The sequence below is a fragment of the Rhinoraja longicauda genome, chromosome 32 (assembly GCF_053455715.1).
Source record: "Rhinoraja longicauda isolate Sanriku21f chromosome 32, sRhiLon1.1, whole genome shotgun sequence".
Taxonomy (NCBI): Eukaryota; Metazoa; Chordata; class Chondrichthyes; order Rajiformes; family Arhynchobatidae; genus Rhinoraja; species Rhinoraja longicauda.
Genome location: NC_135984.1, coordinates 22085632 through 22111876, shown reverse-complemented (window position 1 = coordinate 22111876; position 26245 = coordinate 22085632). Strand labels below are relative to the sequence as shown.

The window sequence follows — 26245 nt, the reverse complement described above, 5'->3', positions numbered from 1 at the left end:
AACATTCAGTTTGAAATGCTTTGACAATGATCACAGTCAAGGACATGGAGGGTGTAAAATGTCAATGGTACTGTTCTGGACCTCCTGAACAGCTGGGAGTCAGCCTCCCGGTAGCAGAGTATGTGCTTTAGCCCACTGCAAGTATAAAAAGGGGCTCCAAGGCAGATGTCTACTGAGAGATGGTTTGCAGCTCATTCTGCAATAGATTGCCCTTCTCTTTATAACTCCGCCATAAATTATTCAGGCAGTTCTGTAACCCTTTATGAGTATTGATCATATGATAGACAATAGGTGCAGGAGTAGGCCATTCGGCCCTTCGAGCCAGCACCACCATTCAATGTGATCATGGCTGATCATTCTCAATCAGTACCTCGTTCCTGCCTTCTCCCCATACCCCCTGACTCTGCTATCCTTAAGAGCTCTATCTAGCTCTCCCTTGAATACATTCAGAGACTTGGCCTCTGAGGCAGAGAATTCCACAGATTTACAACTCTCTGACTGTAAATCTAGCCCGTTGGACTGCCAAGCCATGCCGACCATCAATTATATGTTCACACTAGTTCCATGTTATCCCACTTTCACATCCACTTGCTACACACGAAGAGCAATTTATCGAGGCTAATTAATTTACAGACCTGCACGTCTTTGGGATGTGGGAGGAAACCTGAGCACCCGGAGGGAACCCACATGGTCGTAGGGAGAACGTGCAAACTCCACACTGTCAGCACCCGAGATCAGGATCTGGCATTGTGAGGCAGCAACTCAACAGCAGCATCTCTGTCTTGCCCTTAATAAATATGCACAATGATTGAAATTTTGCTCACTGAGTTGGATATGAGATGTCTACCTGCTAACCTGTGAACAGGCAGCATATACTTTAAACTTTTTGACTTTAGGGATGCATTGCGGAAACAGGCCCTTCAGCCCACTGAGTCCACTAGCTCTAGCTACTGTACAACAGCACCATCTTTTTTTTTAACCACTCACACTATCCTACGCACTAGGGACAATTTATAATGTTACCCAAGACAATTAACCTACAAATCTGCTTGTCTTTGGAGTGTGGGAGGAAACCGAAGCACCCAGAGAAAACCAACGCGGTCATAGGGAGAACTAGACCAAGTGGACCCGTTGGGCCCAAACCTCTCCTGCATTGGTCCCCTCCCCTCTCCCCTCTCCCCTCCCTCCCCCCCACTCCCCCCTTCCTGGTCCCTCCACACCACACCCCCCCCCCCCCCGTACACTAGTTCTATGTTCTCCCAGTTGCGCATCCTACACACTAAGGGCAATTTACAGAGGCCAATTAACCAATTAATTTGGGCGGCACGGTAGCGCAGCGGTAGAGTTGCTGCTTTACAGCGAATGCAGCGCCGGAGACTCAGGTTCGATCCTGACTACGGGTGCTGCACTGTAAGGAGTTTGTACGTTCTCCCCGTGACCTACGTGGGTTTTCTCCGAGATCTTCGGTTTCCTCCCACACTCCAAAGACGTACAGGTATGTAGGTTAATTGGCTGTGTAAATGTAAAAATTGTCCCTAGTGGGTGTAGGATAGTGTTAATGTACGGGGATCGCTGGGCGGCACGGACTTGGTGGGCCGAAAAGGCCTGTTTCCGGCTGTATATATATGATATGATATGATATATATATGATATGATAACCCACAAATCCGCACATTTTTGGGATGTGGGAGGAAACCGGAGCATCCGGGGAAAACCCACACAGTCAAAGAGAGACATACAAACTCTGTACAGACCGCACCTGCAGTCTAGATGGAACCCGGGTCTCGTGCTGTAAGGCAGCAACTCTAACACTGCGCCACTGTGCCGCCCCACGTCTTGTTGGAAGATGTAAGCAGTTGGATTTTAATATAACTCGGAAAAACCGCTACCGAGTATCAGTGTGGGATACCTATAACTCACTTTGGATTTTTAAGACAACAACAAAATAATGAGCAAAATGTTAGAGAAGGTAATTTCTACACAGAAGATGGTAGGAGAGTAAAATATTTTGCAAACCTAGTGAGCTTATTGATTACTGGAAATATAAGGAATTAACAAGACAGTAGTGCTGACGTTGGTGAGCACTAAATGGCCCATCTGCAGTATTATGAGGTTAGGTGGCTGTTTTCAATGATGAATCATTCTATTGATGGAGTTGTCGCAGTTTGCAGTACCAAGTTTACCCATTTGACTCATACGTGAACTAATTATTTACTAATGCAGCTCAAAACATCCCACATTCTATCCATCGACCTAAAACTCTGTTGTCTTAGTTTGGTTTAGGAGATACAACGTGGAAACAGGCCCTTCGGCCCACTGAGTCCACGCTCACCGACGATCACCTGTACACTAGTTCTATGTTCTCCCAGTTGCGCATCTTACACACTAAGGGCAATTTACAGAGGCCAATTAGCCTACAATCCCACACATTTTTGGGATGTGGGAGGAAACCGGAGCGTCCGGGGAAATCAATTGTCTTCATTATGTGTTTGGAAGAGATAGTGTTGTCATGACTAGCTATTTTTCTTCTTTGCTTATAAAATTTTATGCATCACAAGTGAATATTTTTCCACATTATGAAGCACGTGAGCTCAAAAGCAGTACTTTAATTCCGAAATAGAGGAAAACATAGTTGCTACAAATTTTATCTCCAGTTGGTTCCATTAAGTAGCAGTAACGGTGTTATTATCTGCCTGCAAGATTCATTCCATCAGCTTCAATGGAACTGAACTGTGGAGATAGATCACAGTGCACTGTTACTGCAGTATAACATTTACGGTGCTACCAACCAAGGAAACCGTCTGTAAATTAGCCTCTGTGGAAAGTTGATTACCTTACAGTGCAAAATTGAGAATCAGCCTTTCAACTCCTTTGGCCTTTTCAATCTCAAGGTTCCTCTGGGTTTTCTTCCAGGACATAAAACTACTTAGTTAGAAACTAATACAGCACAGAAAAAGCCCACTCAGCCTATTGTGCCCACGCAGGCTTTACAGCACATCAGCCTTGTTGTGACTTTGAATGATTCACACAGAGGGCAGAGCTGCAGAAGTAACAGGGAGTGAGATGTTTCAGAGGACACCTTGTAAAGTCTATCTCCTGCGAGAATCCATCAGTAGAATCTGTCTGAACACAAAGTACATGAGATTTTGACACAGGCAACAGGGAGATTGGCTTTTGAACCATAAGTCTACTGTCTTGAGGATGATCACACTGACACAGGCACTTCTGGACATCCCTGACGGAACTCCAATTTCCAGATCTGTTATTGAAAGCTGTAGATTTGTGTTTGAAGCTCTTTTCAGATAAGTTTTGGAATTAGTGACTGCTCTGGATGTCTTCTTTTTAAGGCTGCTATACGTCTTTTGCATGTTGTCTGTACTGGTGGTGTCTCTGGGCCTGATAGTTTGCTATGAGTTGGAGTCAACAGCAGAAGCTCCACAGACAGTCATGGAGTCTTACAGCAGGGAATCAGGCCCTTCAGCCCAATGTTATCCACGCGCCGCACAAAGTGCCCCAATGTCGACCAGTAACTAGCCTACCACAGTTGCGATATTCGTACATTTGCAGTGCCCAGTACTTCCATCAACATCTGTCCCCACCGGCACAGCGAAATGACTATTTTGATTTTGCAAGTGTTCCAGCACTAATTCATGTCATGGTTCTAGCAAAAGCACAGCAAAGCATTGTTTTTGTTAACTGGGAGAGAATAACTGAGAGGGTTGGGGGGGGTCTACGATTCATTAACCAAGACATTGTGGAGGTAAAGCGGAGAGCAAGGACATCTTCTGTGCCAAGTGGCCACCCAGGGCAAACATCACACTGTGGTGGCAGCTGGACTCTTTGCGTACATTGATTCATGTCAGCCTTGCGAGTAGAACCAAAAGTAAGTTCCTTGACTGGGTGAGAAGTGGTCAGATGGATATACTTGGAAAGCCAAGAGTTTACATTTGTTACTGCAGGATCTCACTGATCGAAGAGTCAAAGGCTTGGATAGAGGAGAGGAGATGTGGAGAGGATGCTTCCACTAGTGGGAGAGTCTAGGACTAGTCGCCATAGCCTCAGAATAAAAGGATCACTGATGTGAATGCATCCCAAAATGCTCGGTGTTTTGGCTAGCGCGACAGACGTGGCAGAGTGGCGCAGCAGTAGAGTTGCTGCCTTACACCTCCAGGGACTCGGGTTCAATCCTGACTACAGGTACTGTCTGGACGGAGTTTGTATGTTTCGCTGTGTCTGTGCGGGTTTTCTCCAGGTGCTCCAGTTTCCTCCCACACGCCAAAGACATGCGGATTTGTAGATTAATTAGCTTCGGTAAAGTTGTAAATTGTCCCTCAGGTGTAGGATAGTGTGAGTGTATGTGGTTATTGCTGGTCGGTGTGGACTTGGTAGGTCGAAGGGCTTGTTTCCGCACCGTTTCTCTAAAGCCTAAAGTTTAAGAGATATCAAGCAACATAGAGGAGTTCATATTGGGTAGAGCAACATCGTAATTAAGTTACTGCATTAATATCTTTTTTTTGTTTTTTGTCTATTGTCATTGTTTAATGTACGTTTTGTTCTATTTTTTTTAACTCTGTGTATGTGGGGGGGTTGGGGGAAACCTTTTTTTTAGTTTATAATCTCTTCCTCAATGGAGATGCGACCTTTACCGTGTCGTATCTCCGTTCGCGCTACGGCCTAACATCGTGGAGTCAGCGGCCTCCAGCTGGGATCGATCTTGAAGACTCCGGTCGCAGGGCCTGGACTTACCATCTCGGAGGCTTTGGCCGTGGGCCCTGCAGACCGCAACATCGGGAGTTCGCAGGTCCCTGGCTGGCGACCGGTTTTTGGGAGCTCCAGCCGTAGCAGCTTCAACCGCCCCGAAGCGCGAGGTACGATCGACCCGCCCGCAGGCCCTTCATCACCCTGCGTGGCTCGGCCGCAGCACTTTCCATCGCCCGGTGGGGGCTCGGGACTTTCATCGGCCTGCTCGGCTCGGCCCTGGGACTTTCCATCGCCCGGTGGGGGCTCAGGACTTTCATCGGCCTGCTCGGCTCGGCCCTGGGACTTTCCATCGCCCGGTGGGGGCTTCAAAAAGTTGGGAGCCTCGATCACCTCGTGGCACCACGGGAGAAGAATGAGGAGGAGATAAGACTTTGCCTTCCATCACAGTGAGGGTATGCCTGGAGCAATCACTGTGATGGCTGTTTGTGTAAAAATTGTACCTGTGTGTCCTGTGCTTTTTGATGTCTACTGCCGGACCCTGACGTGAGAGGACGCTGGCGTTGTTTATTCGCCGCTTTTCCGTCAGGATAGTTTGTCTGTATGTTTTTATGTTAATTGTCTTTGTAAAGCGCTTTGAGCACCCGATAAGGCGCTATATAAAATAAATGAATTATTATTATTATTATTATTAATATCGAGGAACCTGGACTAATGATGCAGTGACCCATGTTTGAGACCATGGAGAGACTGAGAAATTTTAATTCTGTTAATTACATAAAGCTGGAATCAAAATGGTAGTGTCAATAATGGATTGTTATAAACACCCATTGGTTTCACTTGATGGGTTGAGATTTGCTGTCCTTTCTCAGAGAGTGCGATTTCAGATCCACCAAAGTAACCATCGTTGTTTCCCAGAGATGCTGCCTGACCTGCTGAGCTACTCCAGCACTTTGTGTCTATCTTTGGCATAAAGCAGCATCTGCAGTACCTTGTTTCTACAGAGGGACGCGTCTCCCAGCCACAGATGCAGGAGTGGTGGGGAGCGATGGTTGGAGGCCAACATATTGTTCAGCACCGTCAGGAGGCAATTGTCATTGGAAAATATCAAGCAATTAGTTTCTACCGATGCAGAATAAATTTCTTGTCTGCTCACAACAAAGAATTTATTTCACTCGTCGACTGTGATTTGCAGATGGAGGGGCAGAGGAATGGAGCAGTTTGTGTTGCAGTGGTCAGACTCGCTGGATCCTTCATTGTTCCTTTCCTTGTTGAATGTTCTTGAATCCAGACGTAGAGGTGATTTATTAATTATGTGTACAGTTGCCAAGGCACCTTCCCATTGCTCTCCATCAAGCGGATGAAAGTGCCGCAAGGGGAAGTGAGCCACTTGACCGATGTGCAGAGTGTGAACAGTGTCAGGAGGCTGCACCATGGCCCACTATTCTACTGATCTGATACTCTGTGAAGGATCATCTTGACCACCATTCTGATAGGGCCGTTCTTGTAAAGCTCAACACAACTCCCGCGGCCCTGAGATGTTATTGAGGTCTCATTTGAAGGTCAATTGTTGACAATCGTCGCATGAAACAGTACAGCACAGGACTAGGCTCCTTGGTTCACGATGTGCCGAACATGATACAAGATATCCTGTGCCATAGTGAGGCCCACCGGAAATTGGAGGAACAGCACCTCATATTTCGCCTGGGCAGCTTGCAGCCCAGTGGTATGAACATCGACTTCTCCAACTTAAGATAGTTCCTCTGTCCCTCTCTTCCCCTCCTCCTTCCCAGATCTCCCTCTATCTTCCTGTCTCCACCTATATCCTTCCTTTGTCCCGCCCCCCTGACATCAGTCGGAAGAAGGGTCTCGACCCGAAACGTCACCCATTCCTTCTCTCCCGAGATGCTGCCTGACCTGCTGAGGTACTCCAGCATTTTGTGAATAAATACCTTCGATTTGTACCAGCATCTGCAGTTATTTTCTTATGATACAAGATAAACTAATCTCACCTGTTTGCACGTAGTCATGGGGTCATACTAAGTGGAAACTGGCCTTTTTGGCCCAATTTACCCACGGTTGGCCAACATGCCCCATCTACACTTAATCCCACCTGCCTGCGTTTGGCCCATCTCTCTCTAAACCTATCCTATCCATGTACCTGGAATTGAGTCATATCCCTCCATTCCGAGATCCATGTGTTTATGTAAAAGCCTCTTGAATGCCACTGCCCTTTCAGCCCCCAACAGTGCTGACCCTGGCAGTGCATTGCAGGCACTCACCAACATCTGTGCAAAAACGCACATCTCCTTTAAACCTTGCCCCTTTCACCTTAAAGCTATGGACTTAAAGGAGATGAAATTGGCGTGTCAAAAATGTAATGCTACGGTGGTTATGGGAGATTTCAACATGCAGGTAGACTGGGAAAATCAGGTTGGAAATGGACCCCAGGAAAGAGAGTTTGTAGAGTGCCTTCGAGATGGATTCTTAGAACAGCTTGTACTGGAGCCTACTAGGGAGAAGGCAATTCTGGATTTAGTGTTGTGTAATGATCCTGATCTGATAAGGGGACTAGAGGTAAAAGAGCCATTAGGAGGCAGTGATCACAACATGATAAGTTTTACTCTGCAAATGGAAAGGCAGAAGGGAAAATCGGAAGTGTCGGTATTACAGTATAGCAAAGGGGATTACAGAGGCATGAGGCAGGAGCTGGCCAAAATTGACTGGAAGGAGGCCCTAGCAGGGAAGACGGTAGAACAGCAATGGCAGGTATTCCTGGGAATAATGCAGAGGTTGCAGGATCAATTTATTCCAAAGAGGTGGAAAGACTCTAAGGGGAGTAAGAGACACCTGTGGCTGACAAGGGAAGTCAGGGACAGCATAAAAATTAAGGAGAGGAAGTATAACATAGCAAAGAAGAGTGGGAAGACAGAGGATTGGGACTCTTTTAAAGAGCAACAAAAGTTAACTAAAAAGGCAATACGGGGAGAAAAGATGAGGTACGAGGGTAAACTAGCCAATAATATAAAGGAGGATAGCAAAAGTTTTTTTAGGTACGTGAAGAGGAAAAAAATAGTCAAGGCAAATGTGGGTCCCTTGAAGACAGAAGCAGGGGAATTTATTATGGGGAACAAAGAAATGGCAGACGAGTTAAACCATTACTTTGGATCTGTCTTCACTGAGGAAGATACACACAATCTCCCAAATGTTCTAGGGGCCGGAGAACCTAGGGTGATGGAGGAACTGAAGGAAATCCACATTAGGCAGGAAATGGTTTTGGGTAGACTGATGGGACTGAAGGCTGATAAATCCCCAGGGCCTGATGGTCTGCATCCCAGGGTACTTAAGGAGGTGGCTCTAGAAATAGTGGAAGCATTGGAGATCATTTTTCAATGTTCTATAGATTCAAGATCAGTTCCTGTGGATTGGAGGATAGCAAATGTTATCCCACTTTTTAAGAAAGGAGGGAGAGAGAAAACGGGTAACTATAGACCAGTTAGTCTGACATCAGTGGTGGGGAAGATGCTGGAGTCAATTATAAAAGACGAAATTGCTGAGCATTTGGATAGCAGTAACGGGATCATTCCGAGTCAGCATGGATTTACGAAGGGGAAATCATGCTTGACAAATCTACTGGAATTTTTTGAGGATGTAACTAGGAAAATTGACAGGGGAGAGTCAGTGGATGTGGTGTACCTCGACTTTCAGAGAGCCTTCGACAAGGTCCCACATAGGAGATTAGTGGGCAAAATTAGGGCACATGGTATTGGGGGTAGGGTACTGACATGGATAGAAAATTGGTTGACAGACAGAAAGCAAAGAGTGGGGATAAATGGGTCCCTTTCGGAATGGCAGGCTTGACCAGTGGGGTACCGCAAAGTTCGGTGCTGGGACCCCAGCTATTTACGATATACATTAATGACTTAGACGAAGGGATTAAAAGTACCATTAGCAAATTTGCAGATGATACTAAGCTGGGGGGTAGTGTGAATTGTGAGGAAGATGCAATAAGGCTGCAGGGTGACTTGGACAGGTTGTGTGAGTGGGCGGATACATGGCAGATGCAGTTTAATGAAGATAAGTGTGAGGTTATTCACTTTGGAAGTAAGAATAGAAAGGCAGATTATTATCTGAATGGTGTCAAGTTAGGAGGAGGGGGAGTTCAACGAGATCTGGGTGTCCTGGTGCATCAGTCAATGAAAGGAAGCATGCAGGTACAGCAGGCAGTGAAGAAAGCCAATGGAATGTTGGCCTTCGTAACAAGAGGAGTTGAGTATAGGAGCAACGAGGTCCTTCTACAGTTGTACCGGGCCCTGGTGAGACCGCACCTGCAGTACTGTGTGCAGTTTTGGTCTCCAAATTTGAGGAAGGATATTCTTGCTATGGAGGGCGTGCAGCGTAGGTTCACTAGGTTAATTCCCGGAATGGCGGGACTGTCGTATGTTGAAAGGCTGGAGCGATTGGGCTTGTATACACTGGAATTTAGAAGGATGAGGGGGGATCTTATTGAAACATATAAGATAATTAGGGGATTGGACACATTAGAGGCAGGAAACATGTTCCCAATGTTGGGGGAGTCCAGAACAAGGGGCCACAGTTTAAGAATAAGGGGTAGGCCATTTAGAACGGAGATGAGGAAGAATTTTTTCAGTCAGAGAGTGGTGAAGGTGTGGAATTCTCTGCCTCAGAAGGCAGTGGAGGCCAGTTCGTTGGATGCTTTCAAGAGAGAGCTGGATAGAGCTCTTAAGGATAGCGGAGTGAGGGGGTATGGGGAGAAGGCAGAAACGGGGTACTGATTGAGAGTGATCAGCCATGATCGCATTGAATGGCGGTGCTGGCTCGAAGGGCTGAATGGCCTACTCCTGCACCTATTGTCTATTGTCTATTGTCTATTGTCTATTGTCTATTGACTCTAGTCTTTGACATTTCTATCCAGGAAGAAATGTTCTGACGGTTTATCCTATTTATGCCTTTTGTAATTTTATTCACTCGTAACAACCCTCCCCTCAATCTCTTTTGCTCCAAAGAAAGCAATCCCAGTTTATCCAATGCTCCTTGTAGCTTTTGACCTGCTGAGTTACTCCAGGTTTTTTTTGTCTAACATTCTGGTAAATCTCTTCTGCACCTTCTCCACACCCTGTAACCGGAAGACCAAAACTGCACACAATATTCCAAATGCAGTCTAACCATAGTCTTATAGAGCTTCAACATGACTTCTTGACCCAGATACTCAACACCCTGACCAATGAAGGCGAGTATTCTAATAGGGCTGTTCTTTTCCCGTTCAACCAAACTCCTGTGGTCCTTTGGTGTTTACTAAGGCTTCATTTGAAGATCAGTTATTGACAGTCATTACACGGCTAGCTTACACTGAAGATATTGTAAAGGCTGGAGATGTGTACATAACTCCTACCGTGTTCTTAGTCCTATAAAGTTCTGTACTATCATTGAAATTCAGCCCAGTGTCGATGTATTTTGTGTGCAGTACTGTGGATTTGTACTAGTACTGCATGCGCCAACCTGCATTTCTGAAGGTCTCTGTTCAACAAAAGATTCCTGGTTTCTCAAATGTCAGATTCTTCAGGATTTAAATCTTTCTGTCATAAAATTTAGTTTAGTTTAGAGATACAGGGTGGATCAGGCCCATCGGCCAACCGAGTCCACACCGCCCAGTGATCCCCGCACACTAACACTATCCTGCACATACTAGGGACAATTTTACATTTATACATTTACACCAAGCCAATTAACCTACAAACCTAGACATCTTTGGAGTGTGGGAGGCAACCGGAGCGCCCAGAGAAAACCCTCGCAGGTCATGGGGAGAACGTACAAACTCCATACAGACAAGCACCCATCATCAGGATCGAACCTGGGTCTCTGGCACTGTAAGGTAGTAGCTCTACCTTTTAATATCAAAAAAATACTTTATTCCAGAAATAAATATTTACCAAACATTTTCCTTTGAAAACTCTATCCGACATTCCTGGAGGGTATACATTCATTCAATACAGATATTCATTGCCAAGTTTATACAAAATTATACAGAATCCCTTCCCTTATTTGGAGGGGCGTCTCCACCACACCCTGCCCCCCATGTCCAGCAGCGGAAGGACCCTAGCTAGACTGTGGTCCTCCCCCACAGGGCCTTGGCGTTGGCTGCAGTGCGTCCCTCAGCACGTACTCCTGCAGTCTGCAGCGGGCCAGTCGGCAACATTCCCCAATGGACAGCTCGCTCCGCTGGGAGGTCAACGAAGCTCGGGCAGACCAAAGAGCGCCTTTCACCGAGTTGATGGCCTTCCAGCAGCACTCGATGTCTGTCTCTGAATGCATCCCTGGGAATAGTCCGTAGATCACAGAGTCCTCTGTGACGGATCTGCTCCAAGGCAGTAGCTCTACCGCTGTGCCAAAGTGGTCTCATTGCATGTCTGGCCAGCCCACTGTAGGTTGTGATGTTGCAAGTAACACATTAGAGCTTTCACGAGCAGGTTATTGCCAGTACAATTGCTGATATTGATTCCTCAGGTGTTTACACTTCAATCACAGTGTTTGTCTGCAAGTGGCCGTAATGAATCCATTCAGTCGGAATGAACGAGTCCTGTTTGTTTCCTGAGGGATCAACATAACCACAGCTGTTTATGAGGAAGCAATATCCACAGCTTACTGTGAACCACTGGCATTTATTGCTGCTTTAAGCAATGGACCCTTGGGTGACAGTTTAGTTTTAGTTTAGCTTAGCTTAGCTTAGTTTATTGTCACGTGTACCGAGGTACAGTGAAAAGCTTTTGTTGCGTGCTAACCAGTCAGCGGAAAGACAATACATGATTCCAATTGAGCCATTTCCGGTGTATAGATACATGATAAGGGATAGACGCAAAAAGCTGGAGTAACTCAGTGGGACAGGCAGCATCTCTGTAGAGAAGGAATGGGTGACGTTTCAGGTCAAGATCTTTCTTCAGACTAGTTAGGGATAAGGGATACGAGAGATATAGACGATGATGTAGAGAGATAAAGAACAATAAATCAAATCTATGTCAAAACTTAACGATGATAAAGGAAACAGACCATTGTTAGCTGTTTGTTGGGTGACTACGAGAAATTGGTGCGACTTGGGTGGGGGAGGGATAGAGAGAGAGAGGAATTAAGAGTCAAGAAGGGTCTTGACCTGAAACGTCACCCATTCCTTCTCTCCAGAGATGCTGCCTGACCTGCTGAGTTACTCCAGCATTTTGTGTCTACCTTCAAGAGTCATACCACTGAGTTGTAAACTGCCCACGCGAAATATGAGATGCTGTTCCTGTAGATGATAAGGAAACAACGATAAAGAAGAGTGTGGAGCGATTATAATATGAGTTTGTAGATCTGCTTCTGTGGCTAGCACGCAAATAGCCGCCTGGGTTGGCCGCCACCCGTGCATTCCCTGTTCCGCAAGGCGAGGTCTGCTGAAGTAGCAGCACAATGGCACCTCTGCCCCCCACCCTCCCCTTGGGCTCCTGTTGGTTGAGTTTTGAAGTCCAGTTATCCGAGTCGTTTAGAAGAATGAGGGGGGACCTCATTGAAACCAACCGAATAGTGAAAGGCCTGGATAGAGTGGATGTGGAGATGATGTTTCCACTAGTGGGAGAGGCGAGGACCAGGGGTCATAGCCTCAGAATAAAATGTTGTATCTTTAGAAAGGAGATGATTAGGAATTCCTTTAGCCAAAGGGTGGTGAATCTGTTGGATCACGGCCGATGGATATTTTTAAGGCGGAGATTGACAGATTCTTGGTTCGTAAGGGTATCAAGGGTTTTGGGTAGAAGGCAGGAGAATGGGGTTGTGAGGGAAAGATAGGTCAGCCACGATTGAATGGTGGAGTAGACTTGATGGGCCGAATAGTCTAGAACTTATGAACTGCTCCTAGAACTTATGAACTGCGGGGATTGACATTGCTGCGGTACTTGTTGGCTGGTAAAAATAAGCATAATCTGAAGCATGGATATGAACCCATTTATGATGCACGTGAGCTTTTCTCTGTCCCTCTGTCTCCACCTCTCACAGGACTCTTACGAGACGTGGGCTCATTATGCAGATTCTAATCGTTTTCTTAAAAACATCTTTAACTGACAAGGAAAAGGCTCAACAGAACAATTGCCAGAAAATAAACAACAGTGGCATCATCTGCCCTTCTTCTAAATTTAGTACGCCTTTCATTTTCGAAAGGTTGAAGTTTGAGGCTTGAAGCCCTGATGCAGAGTGATATACGAGGTTAGAGAACTGCTTGACAGATTCTCCTATACATTACTTCAGGCCCCAATTACCACTGATTCATGCAATTAGAGGACTTCATGGGCTTGTGGGCCAGGCTTGGCTGCACATCCTAATGAGGCCCTGAAGGGGGTTAATGATGATCTTGTCCATGGACTATTGAAAGCAAGAGCCTTAGCAATTTGTACTGCTTTAGATTCCTTTAACACTTTGTATTTTTGCTGGTATTTGGCGCTGACAACAAACAGGTCGGAGACTGTGTTTCCCTCAGTGATTGTGAAGGATGCCTGTTGTAATGATGATGCCTTGCAACAAATTAATTTTTAATTTGATTAAAAGTTATTAAGATTTCTCAGTCTTGATTGTACAGTGAGATGGGCCGTTAACATTTGACTGAAGGGAACACTGCAAACAAATTGAAAGCACTCGGAAAACCAGGCAACTGAATCACACACCCTTTACCATACTGTTGGGATGGTGTAGAGGCATACAGCAGGGAAACAGGCCCTTCGGTCCAACTTGCCTATGCACTAGGTGACATTAGTCCCACCTGCCCGCATTTGGCCCATAACCATTCTAAACCTTTCCTATCCGTGTACCTGTCCAAGTGTCTTTTAAAATTAATTTGTGTGGTGTTATGTTCACAATTGTGAGAAATGAATGTTAGTTGTTTTTTTAAAGGACTAAGGTTGTTCATATTTTCAGCCTCTGTTATCACATCAGTTAGCACAGGTTAACATAGTTAACAAGTTAAGTTAACATATCCCAAGGTTTTTGTCTTTGTCCCGTCCCCTTCCCTCCCCTGACATCAGTCTGAAGAAGGGTCTCGACCCGAAACGTCACCCATTCCTTCTCTCCTGAGATGCTGCCTGACCCGCTGAGTGTCTCCAGCATTTTGTGTCTATTCCAAGGTTGTGCTCAAGTAAGCCAACCCCACGAAGCACTTACAATATTTGCAAGAATAAGTCAGGACAGCATCCAAATATAAGCTACTAGAGCACCAGAGATATCTCCATTGATCCCAAAGGGACATGATAGTGGTACAGTGGTTAAGCAACTAGACAAGTAGCCCATTCAAGCAATCCAGAGACGTGAGTTCAAATCCTATCATGTCAACTGTGGAATTACAATTCAGTTTAAAATGAAACAACCTGGAATTAGGATAGTCTTATTAAGGATGATCATGAATTTAAAGATTCTCTGAGAGTTAACCATGATGACGATTGCTTAAAATTCAAGTGTACATACACTTACTCAAGGTCATCGCATCTGAAGAGGTAGATAGATGCCTCCAACATTGCAACACTCCATCCACACTACAGTGAAGTGTTGGTCAATATAATGAACTCAAGTATCAAGTTTCACCTACAGATTGACTCTGAAGTGAATGTACTACCTGTTGCTCAATTTTTTACGAAGAGATTTGTTGCTTCACATCTTGGTGTGACCAACATGTCGTGTACTTCCATCAGCGGAATCATTGTCAATAGGAGACTGAAGGCAGTAGACAAATCTCACAACTTAATAGGCCACAGTCTGTAGTTGTAGGGTATTAGTTATACTCCCCTTGTGTATTTAGCCCTTTTGCACAGCGGGTTATAGAGAGTCATAAATCATGGAGTCACACAGCACAGAAACAGGCCCTTCGGCCCAACTCATCCATGCCGACCGAGATGCTCCTTCTAAGCTAATTGCATTTGGTCCAGATCCATCTGAACCACTATTTACCTGCCTTAAGTGTCTTTCAAATGTTATAGTTGTAGTTGTAAAAAGGTGAAAAGCAGTAAAATTGTAGTGAGGGAAAATGTAACAACGAAAACCACCAGCTTTGGATCTCCTTAACTAATCCAAATGAAAGACTGTTAAATTAGCAAAGCAAAGAGTGGAGCATGGATTAAATGTCAGATCAAATAAAGAAACTGGAGACAAATGGTTTAAAGAAGCAAGAAAAAAACATTCTTTCAATTTTTAAGATCTCCACACTGAAAGGTCGATTGCAAATAATTAATACTTTCAATCCCTTTTCAACAGGGTAGTATTTAATGCATCAAACTGGGTAGTTTAGAAGTGAATTGGCAAATTACATTGTAACTCATCTACCCCACGAATAAACTGAATGTGTTTCATAGGTGAAATAAACTTCAAGGGATATCTTTCCTAAATCGGTGATAGAGCAATGCAGCAATGACTAATATTCCGATTCAGAGGATAGCACAGTAGCGCAGAGGTTGAGTTGCTGCCTTACAGCACCTGGGTTCAATCCTGACTATGGGTGCTGCCTGTATGGAGTTTGCACGTTCTCCCTGTGACCGCATGGGTTTTCTCCGGGTGCTCCGGTTTCCTACCACATCCCAAAAACCAACAGGTTTGTAGGTTAATTGGCTTCTTTAAATTGTCTCTAGTGTATAGGATAGAACTAGTGTAAGAGGTGATCTTTGACCAGCCTGCACTCGGTGGGCCGAAAAGCCTGTTTCCATGCTGTATCTCTATACTATACTAAATTAAACGAAACTACTGTCTTTAACCATGCCTGGTTACTACAATATTTGCGTATAATGACAGAGCTGGGTTTCTCGGACATTTTGATTTCAAAATTTTGATGACTATTTGCAGTGAAAATTTTCTGCTGTCCACACGTTGAAGAGATATCATTTTCACATCTTGTACAGTCCTTATCTCGTACCAGGGCGTGGAATCCTGATACTGAATTGCAAACTGGTCCATGTAATTAGCTTTTGTAAAGTTTTTGCATAGCAAACTGTGCATGGAATAACATTAACAAAATTAACTTAATTTTTGCAATTATCTCTTTTTATGGAGAGCTGTATTTTGCTGAAATGGAGCATTGTGTACCATTCAATTAGCTAGACTTTGACATCCTGAACATAAGGATTGGTTGCATGAGTTATAGCCCATATATGGCACAAGGGACACAATATCCAGTGTTTTGATGAAGTAGGTGAATAAACAGTTAACTTCACCAAAAATGATAGGAAAATAAATGGATGAATCGTGTGGCACGGTGGCGCAGCTGTAGAGTTGCTGCCTTAAAGCGCCAGAGACCCTGGTTCGATCCTGACTAAGGATGCTGTCTGTAAGGACATTTGTACGTTTTCCCTGTGCAGCATGCTCCGGTTTCCTCCCACATCCCAAAGATGCGCAGGTTTGTAGGTTAATTGGCTTTGGTAAAGTTGTAAGTTGTCCCTAGTGAGTAGTATAGTGCCAGTGTATCGCTGGTCGTCTCAGACTCGATGGGTTGAAGGACCTGTTTCCACGCTGTATTTCTGAAGTCTGAAGTTTAACGATAGAATGCATTTGGTGAATTCACAGTAAATTAAGAACAGAAAATGAACTCAAGCAAATAAATTGTTAGAATTAGAGAAAGAGGAACATGGAGAGGGACGAAGTAAGAAAATATAATAAATGTAATAAAGAGGAACTAGTTGATACCTAATTCGTCTGAAGAAGGGCCCTGATCCAAAATGTCAACAATCCATTTTCTCCAGAGATGCTGCAGCTGAATTACTGCAGCATTTTGTGTCCATATCAAGTAAGAAAATGCGTTTTTTGACACTCTGGAAAACTACAATTCGTAAACTGAAGGAATGAGATTCAAGACATTAATTACTTAATTGCTGGGCTATAGGAGATAATTAGTAGTAACACATTGTTAAGGAAAGTACTTTTTTAACATTAATTACTGTTCAGCAAACAAGCAAGAATATCCTACAATTACAAAAACTTTATGAAACTCAAGAGAAAGTGACAGGCTTGATACCCGTTCCACAAACATAGTAACCAATTAGTCCAATGGCCAGCTATTTGAAGATAGACACAAAAAGCTGGAGTAACTCAGCGGGTCAGGCCACATCTCTGGAGAAAAGGAATAGATGACGTTTCGAGTTGAGACCCTTTACAATTCACCTCTTCCTTACGATGTTGGTGACTTGGTGTGCATTGATTTAAAATTCTGTCTTGTGTTTTTCCTTTCTCGTAATCTGTCCCGCTTGCCCCACAGAATGCTAAATTTAAAAATGCGTTTGCCCTCACTGCTCCGATGATCAGAGGAGATCAGTTCACAAGCTCTCCTTATCTGATAAGTCTGTTACTTTACTTTAATTACAAAAGTTTAAAGAGTGCTCAATTCCTTCGGGGACTCTGGAGTGCAGACTGGAGCCAGAGTGAGTGAAGCTCCCCCCACTAGTAAAGGCTGGGGCAGCTGTGCCTTCTCCACGATGGGTTTTACTGTGAGAACTTGCCACTGTCGGGCCCATAAACTGGTGCAGCTGTTCTGACAGAGCTTGTTGTTATTCTCCTCAGCATCCATACCCGACAGAGGACGAGAAGAGACAGATCGCCGGCCAAACGAATCTCACACTCTTACAGGTCAACAACTGGTAAGAGCCCCTTGAAATTTATGCCTCACTGCTGACAGATCGATAAGGCGCATTGTTTTATTTCCATACTTTAATGAGCCCATGTCATCCTTGGAGAAGAACACACTGGCAGAAGAATAATGAGGTGTGGGAGTGTAGGGGTTACAAGTTCTTGCTTCAGGCCTGCAGGTTCAGTAATCTGATGGAATAAATCCCTACCGACCCGGCTGAGGTCAGCTCATTCTGTACAGACACACTTCAGTTGAGAACCTTCCCTTTATATTTTTGATTTCAATAATTAAAGAATTTAAACCCGCGTTTTCAAGAATTCTCGACGACTGACCCTGAGCGTAACAAGGGTATAATGCTGAGTCAAGTGAGTAACGTGACTGCAGACAACTTGGTTTACGAGGAAATCCAGGGATTTCAGTGGGATTTATTATATTGGGCTCTCCATTCTCTGATTGATAAACTCCTTAACTCTTCCAGACCTTTGTCCTTGTACGATGAATACATCAGAAGTACTGTTCAATGTGATAATCAGGGATGTGCCAAGTGTTCACAGAGCAGAGGAAATTCCTCATCTGTTGTTAGGAGAAGTACGATATTAATTGAAATTTACATGGGTTTAATTTTAAAGTGTTTCCTTAGTAACTGCGGGTGAAGTCTTCCTGGGAATTTATGGCTAATCTTCATCTTCTGTCATCATGACAGTATGCGCGTTAATGGCCTGTCCCACTTTAGGCGATTTTAAGGCGACTGCCGGTGACTAGGCTGTCGCCGACAGTTCTCCGGGGTGTCGCGGGCATGATCGTGAGGAGTCTTCCAAGAATCGTAGTGGATCTTGGCGCGTCGCTGAGAAATCATCCGGAGTGAAATTTCTCGGCGACAGCTGGCTTGTCGCCAGGTATCGTTGCTTATTGCGGGCGCTGTCGCATGCTGTCTGTCCCCAGCTTTGCTAGGTTCTCAGATGCATTTAGAAACACTTAATATTAAAATAAGTAAAGTCATTTCAAAATACCTTCAAAATGCTTGTGTTTAACCAATTTATTTACCGTCAGGACATTTGACAGGTAGATTGGAGGTGACAATTTGACGGTCAGGTAAGCGTGGGAATTTCGCGATGTTTATGGCTTCAGCCATTACATTTAAAGTGGGCTCCCAACCCAGACATGCAACCCAGAAACCAGATATGCATCTCCCGTACATTTTCAAAGAATGCCCACACACATTTCACAAAAATCTACTTAACCACTTTTAAAATTAATGTTTTTAATACAGCTATTAGTAAACTGGAAGTAAATCCAGTTTATGCCTTGCTACAGTGATGCTTGATTTTTAAGTAACCCATACAAGATGTTATAGTTCAAAACTCTCAAGTACTTACCGACTTGTCAGTGATTTCAGCGAAAATTAGGACGCTGGAGAAGCATTGACAGCGTGGGAATTTCGCGATGTTTCCGAAGACGGTGTAATCTCGACCTGACTCGGCATTGTCGTGGTCATTGTCGTCGGGTAAAAGAAAAGTTCGGCGATCTGCTACGACTTTTGACAGTCGCCGGCAGTCGCCTTAAAATTGCCGAATGTGGGACAGGCCCTTTAATGTATCCAGCACACTGGCCGGTGTGAACATACATAACACTCCTGGTTTCTGACTGTTTATATTAAACTTTAAATCAAATTTGCAGATTACTTCTGGTTGGGGAAAGGTGTGGCAGACAGAATAATTGAAAGTTATAGCACAGGAAGAGGCCATTTGCCTGGCCAAGTCTACGTTTTAGTTTTTGGTTTTAGGGATACAGCGTGGTAACAGGCTCTTCTGCCCACCGAGTCCGCGCTGACCTACAATCACAGGTACACTAGTTCCAACCTGCACAATACGGACAATTTACAGAAGCCAATTAACCTGCAAACCTGCATGCCTTCGGAATGTGGGAGGAAACCGGAGCACCTGAAGGAAACCCACGCAAGTCACAAGAGGATGTACAAACTCCGCACAGACCACACCCATAGTTAGGATTGAACCTGGGTCTCGTTGGCTCTTTGACAGGACTGCCAAAATGGTCCTGTTTTCTAGTTCTTTACTCCGAATACTACATAATTTTCCTCTTAGAGTAACGTATCCACATCTCATTTAAACTTGTTACTGTGTCTGCATCTGCCATCCTTTCTGTCCGTAGGCTCGGGCCTTGATTTCTTGTGGCAATTAAAACCATTTTCATCATTTCCACCCAAGTTCTTTTCCAATTGACTAAACTTTGAGTCCTCGCGTTATTAGCGAGTCGCTCACTGGAAAAAAAGTTTCTCATTTACTCTTTGAAAATAATTTAGAATTCTGGGCACTTTCTTGTTGTCTTTCTGTGTCCTTCTCTGGCATGGGGAAAACCATCTCAGCTCATCACCTTTCCACATCTCCCAGGGAAAGATATTTTACATCATTTCGAAAAAAACAAACAATGTATAAGGTTATATTAATTGTGTGACACTGCTTATTTCAGTGTTGCTTCACTTTCAGTGGAGAAATGCAACAGTGACCATATCCAGGTCATTTCGAGTCACGCTGGGAATGTCAGCCTGGGCACTTTCAAGCATTTGTGTGTCACGCAGGATTTCAGAGCAACTCTGAGGAAACCAGAGCACCTGGAAAAAACCCTGTTTGCAAACATCACACAGACAGCACCCGAGGTCAGGATCGAACCCGGGTCCCTGGTGCTGTGAGGCAGTGGCTCTACCAGCTGTGCCACCGTGCTGCCCAGATGAGGAAGGGTTATTTTGTACAGAGAACTTTCTGTTTGTTTCGGTAGGTTGAGTATAGTCTGCTGGTATCAATAGATGTTTGGAGGCAGTTGGAAGAATTTGCAATCGGGTGGATAAAAAAAAAAATAAGTGAGGAAATAATCTCGTTGGGAAACTTAACAGGCTGAATGAATGACTCCAACTTCTATTTCCAATGTTCTCCGCAGTGGTCTGAGTGAATGACGGAACGAAGAGGAGACAGGTTCTGTTGCCGTGTCACTGTAGGGTGAAATCACAGATGGTTCCCTCACAATGGACCAGAAACCCACAGTGACCACACAGTGGCGCGGAGCAGAGCAGACTTGATGGGCTGAATGGCCTAATTCCACTCTTGTGTCTTATAGCCTTATGACCTCTTGATTATGACCTTCTGATTCTTGATTAGTACGGGTGACAGAGGTTATGGGGAGAAGGCAGGAGAATGGGGCTTGGAGGGAGAGATAGATCAGCCATGATTGAATGGCGGAATAGACTTAGATGGGCTGAATGGCCTAATTCTACTCCTGTTCCGTATGACCTCATGTGAACTTGAAGAGTTGTCCACGTAGTGAATCAAGTTTTCCCGTTCAATGAAATTATTTCCTTGTACTTTGATCCCAGTCTTGGGATCTCTCTCCAGCCCTCATGGCCAAGACTCTGAAGGCCGCACCACAAAGATTTGCCCCCGATTGATTGAAATAAACAGGCCCTTCGGCCCTCCGGGTCCATGCTGACCATTGATCAACCGTTCATGCCAGTTCTATGTTATTGAACATTTGCATCCACTACCTGCAAACTAGAGGGGGATTTACAGAGGGCCAATTAGCCTCCAAACTGGCACGTCTTTGGGACATGCGAGGAAACCAGATCACCCAGAGGAAACCCACGCAGTCACAGGAAGAACGTACAAAGTTCACACAGATCGCAAGCGAGGTCGGGATCGAACCTGGGTGCCTGGCGCTGTGAGGCAGCAGCACTACCAGCTGCGCCACTGTGCCGCCCTTATTTCACATTAGTGTTGGCACTCACCATCAGATCATACCCCCTCAGCGGAGACTGCCACACAACCAGTGTGGCAGAGCCACGCATTCCCCAATAACACAAGCAGTTAAAAGCCATCCTTCCTGCAGCAGACTGTGAACAATTTTGACAGAAAGCTTATTGAACGTGCTTCTGCCAACCTGACTGCGGGCGTCTTTCCTACGCCGCCCGGGGTTAAAAGGAGAGTGACAGACAAAGCAAGCCTTGTTCGTGGACCTGCAGCAGTTCAGCTGTTCCCTGTGTGGAAAGTCAGAGACACAGCAGGCCCTATCTCCTTGGAAGAATTCATCCATTATGTGTGCTTTTAGCCATAGCATTATGGTGAAGTGGAACAGATAGACTTAGGGAGGTGGAAACAAAGGGACACTTTACAGGCGGATTAAACTAAGCACTGTGGTGAGCCTCTACCCACACACTGCACTGGAAACGGTTGGTGCAGCAAAGGGCCGCAGCGGAAATGCTTTCAAATATCTTTACGGCAAAAGAAAACTTTGTTCAGAATGTTTCGGAGAGTTAGGTTGCCCTGGCCACGGGGCATTCCTGAAATGCAGACTCAGCGGTCCCTGAATGCAGGAACCCCACACGTCAGAATGACCACTGCCCACGGTGAATCAGTGTATCTGCAGGAATCCCAATCACAAGCTGATGGCAGGCTGACAGCACCCGTGGTTTGCGATCTTTCTCTGGTCAGTGTGGGCTCTCCTAATGATCAGTTTATTTTTTAGTTTAGAGATACAGCGCGGAAAACAAGCCCTTCGGCCCACCGAGTCCGCGCCGACCAGCGATCCCCGCACATTACCCCTACCCTACGCACAATGGGGACAATTTTACATTTTTATACCAAGCCAATTAACCTACAAACCTGTACGTCTTTGGAGTGTTCTGCATTTATTTGGAAGAGGGTATGTAGAGGCAGGGACAAGGAAATAGGTTGCCTATGCCACAGCTGATGAATGTCTAAATCAGGATTTTGTTTCTGGTTTTAGTTCAGAGATACAGCGTGGAAACGCCCCATCTAGTCTACTCCACCATTCAATCATGACTGATCTATCTTTCCTCCTCAACTCCATCCTTCATTTCTTCCCCTCATTACCCTTGACATCATTACTAATCAAGAATCTGTCAATCTGCTCCTGAAAAATAGCCAATGGCAGCCTCCACAGCTATCTGTGGCAATAAATTCCACAGATTCACCACCCTCTGACTAAAGAAATTCCTCCTCATCTCCTTTCTAAAGGTATGTCCTTTTATTCTAAGGCTGTGCCCTCTGGTCCCAGACTCTCCCACTAGTGGAAACAACCTCTCCACATCCACTCTATCCAGGTCTTTCACCCAGAGGGTGATGGGTGGCTGGAATGCTCTATCAGGGGTGGCTATAGAGTTACAGAGCGATACAGTGTGGAAACACGCCCTTCGGCCCAACTTGCTCACACTGGCCGACACATCCCAGCTAGACTAGTCCCACCTGCCCGCATTTGGCCACTATACCTCCAAACCTGTCCTATCCATGCACCTGTCTAACTCTTTCTTAAACATTGGGATAGTCCCTGCCTCAACTACCTCCTCCGGCAGCTTGTTCCATACACCCACCGCCCTTTGTGTGAAAAAGCTACCCCTCATATTCCTATTAAATCTTTTCCTCTTCACCTTAAACCTATGTCCTCTGGTCCTCGATTCACCTACTCTGGGCAAGAGACCGTGCATCTGCCCGATATATTCCTCTCATGATTTTATAACACCTCTGTAAGATCATCCCTCATCCTCCTGTGCTCCAAGGAATAGTCCCAGCCTTCTCAAGGGGTAGTAGTGGAGGCAGATACAATATTGGCGTTTAAGCTTTTAGATAGCACATATGGAAATGCAGGGAATGGAGGGATATGGTATCATATTTGACACACTGTAGGCTGAAGGGCTTGTTCTTGTGTTCTTCGGTTTGTGTTCCATGTTGACGCCATTCTTCAGCACCTGTGGCTGAAAACTATTTATCACACTGTCTTGTAATTTGGTTTTTTTTCAATCTCGTCACTAATCTTCATTGAAGACCAGTAAAGCTTTGACCATTGGTTCATGTTAGTGATTCTTTCTGTCTTCTTCCTGCCTGACATTGAAGTTGAGTTGTAGTTCGCCTGGAATGAGCCAACTTTTCAGAGGTCCCCTTGGACTACTGGAACTATGAAGAGACATAGGGGACATAGAGTTGACCATCCAACTCTGAGACTGTGCAGATATCCATTTGCATCAGGTAGCTGTATTCCTTCACTGCATACTCTATAGGGAGAGGTTGAGCAGGCTAGGACTCTACTATCCCTTGGAGCGCAGGAGGATGAAGAGTGATCTTTATATTTGTGTACAAAATCACAAGAGGATTAGGTGAGATGAACGCACAGAGTCTCTCACCTAGCGTAGGGGAATCGAGAATCAGAGGACATAGGGTTAAGATGAGGGGGGATCTTCTTCTTTTGTGTCCATCATCCATGTTTCAAATGTTTCATCACTATCATCATCCGTCCTGAAAAGGCCGAAATCTTCCGGCGACAATCAGTGGTACAGTAGACGATGGTGGTAGCAGGATTAGCTCAGGACACTTCCAGTTTCCAGCCCGGCAACATGGACGCTTCTGCTACGGGGCCATGAGGGGGGATACATTTAATAGGAACCTGAAGGGTAACTTTTGTACACAATGGGCGGTGGGTGTATGGAACGAGCTGCTCCCACAGGAGGTAGTTGAGGCAGGTATCTTTGCAAAGTTTAAAAAATGTTTAGACAGGTACATGGATAGGATAGGTTTAAAAGGATATGGGCCAAATGCTGGCGGGACTAGTGTAGATAGGACATATTGATCGGTGTGGGCTGAAGGGCCTGTTTCCATGCTGTATGACTCTATGACTCCTTACCCCTTCTGTCTCTCTCCCAGTCCTTCGCCCCCATCCCACTCCTTTTTCCCTCCATTAAACAGTCCTATTGTCAAATTGCTCAACTTATTATGTTGCCCAGTGTAGATGAAACTATCCTTTCTCCAATGCATAGAAAGTGAAACATAGTCCTGGACTACGATTAAATAAATGGCAGCCCTATCCATTGGCATTAGTGGTTTTAGTTGAAACCTGTCTAATTTCTGTCACCCAGTTGATGGTGAAGAGCGGCCACAGAGTAGAAATGAGATTGGGATTTTATATTTTCTCTGTGAGTTTAGTTTAGTTTAGAGCTAGGGTGTGGAAACAGGCTCTTTGGCCCACCAAGTCCACATCGAGCAGCGACCCCCCACACACTAACACTATACTACACACGAGGGACAATTTACATTTATACCAAGTCAATTAACCTACAAACCTGCACATCTTTGGAGTGTGGGAGGAAACCGGAGATCTCGGAGAAAACTCACATCGGGAGAAGGTACAACCTCCGTACAGACAGGACCCTCAGTCGGGATTGAACCCGGGTCTGGCGCTCCAAACGCTGTAAGGCAGCAACTCTACCGCTGCACCACCTTTAGGTTGAAAGATGTCTTCGTGAACATGCAACACAGCAGGATTCAGGGGAGGCAGCACTGGGTGTTTGCACAGATTCTGTGGGGCCTCGCTGTAAAATAACATTATTTGGCTCAGAGTTCTCTGGTATAATGGCATAATGTTCCTGCAAATTTACCTCTCGCGTTGGAAACTTAATAATGATGGTAATCTGACACTAACTGTAATTACCTCAGTGCCAATGGTTTATACCATTAAACACAATGCTGTGTGATTACACCAATTAAATCAATTTACTTTTAAAATAGAACAGGTACAGTACTGAAATCATACAACAGAATCAGTATCTAGACGCCTCAGGTTATTACATATGAAAAGGATTTTACATATGAAATGCCATATTCTGCACGAGCAGTATTTAATATTTTGCAAGACCACAGTGTCCATGATATACTAATACTACAAATATTTCATCATGTAGCCGGCGGCTGTATTAAAAATCTTGGCTTTTTTTTCTGACTTCCCATTTATTATCTGTAAGATTATTGAAACAATCAGTTTGAGATGATGACATTGGATCAGTGAGCTCTTTTCCACTCATGAACGAGTTCTGTGAACTTTCTCTGGATAATTTCTGTGACCACCTTGTGCCCGTGGGGCGTGTTTAAATCGGCAGCGTGTGGCCTGACAGGCCAGCCGGTATTACAGTCAGGTGCTGCCATCTCTAGGAAGCTCGTGGTAAACCCAGTGTTGGTCTCATTGAATAAACCCAAACCATTTGCGAGATCATAGAAACAAGGAACGGCAGATGCTGGTTCACACCGAAGATAGTCATCAATTGCTGGAGAAACTCAGCGGGTCAGGCAGCATCTCTGGAGCAAAGAAATTGGTTGCCTATTGTGTAGGAAGAAACTGCAGATGCTGGTTTAAACCGAGGATAGACACAAAAAGCTGGAGAAACTCGGCGGGACAGGCAGCATCACTGGGGAAAAGCAATAGGTTACCTATCGATTTTCTCCAGAGATGTTGCCTGATCCGCTGAGTTTTACTTTCGACTTGGACTTTAGAGATACAGCATGGAAACAGGCCCACCGTGTACACACCGACTAGTAATCACCCCGTACACTAACAGTATCCTACACACCAGGGACAGTTTTACTCTTTTACTATAGGTGACGTTTCGACTTGGAAGAACAAAGAAGGGTTTCAATCCGAAACGTCACCTATTGCTTTTCTCCAGAGATGCTGCTTGACCCGCTGAGTTACTCCTGCACTTTGTGTCTAACCTAAACCATTTGAGAGATATAGAAACAAGGAACTGCAGATGCTGGTTTACAAAGGAAGACACAGTGTACTGGAGTAACTCAGCAGGTCAGGCTGCATCTCAGGAGAATATGGATGGGTGACATTTCATGTCGGGACCCTTCTTTAGAATGGAGAAGTCCTTGATCAATGACCGATAGTTACTCCAGCACTTTGTGTCTTCTTTCCCCAAAACATTTGAGCTAGTTAGAGATACAAGGAACTACAGATGTTGAAATCTTTAGCAAAACACAAAGTGCTGGAATAACTCAGAGGGCCAAATATCTTTTGGGTCCCGACTCTTCTTCAGACTGATTTGAGCTATTTGTTGGGCTACTG

General features: G+C 44.9%; 1 protein-coding gene across 5 annotated transcripts in view; it reads left to right on the top strand.

Annotated features, from left to right (window-relative positions):
- pknox2 (pbx/knotted 1 homeobox 2) overlaps positions 1-26245 on the top strand; it is a 411407-nt gene that overhangs the window by 379023 nt on the left and 6139 nt on the right. For all 5 annotated transcript variants that reach the window (XM_078427015.1, XM_078427017.1, XM_078427016.1 and 2 more), the window contains one exon: positions 17266-17342. In XM_078427015.1, coding sequence (XP_078283141.1) covers positions 17266-17342 — 77 coding nt within the window. The remainder of the gene's footprint in view (positions 1-17265; positions 17343-26245) is intronic.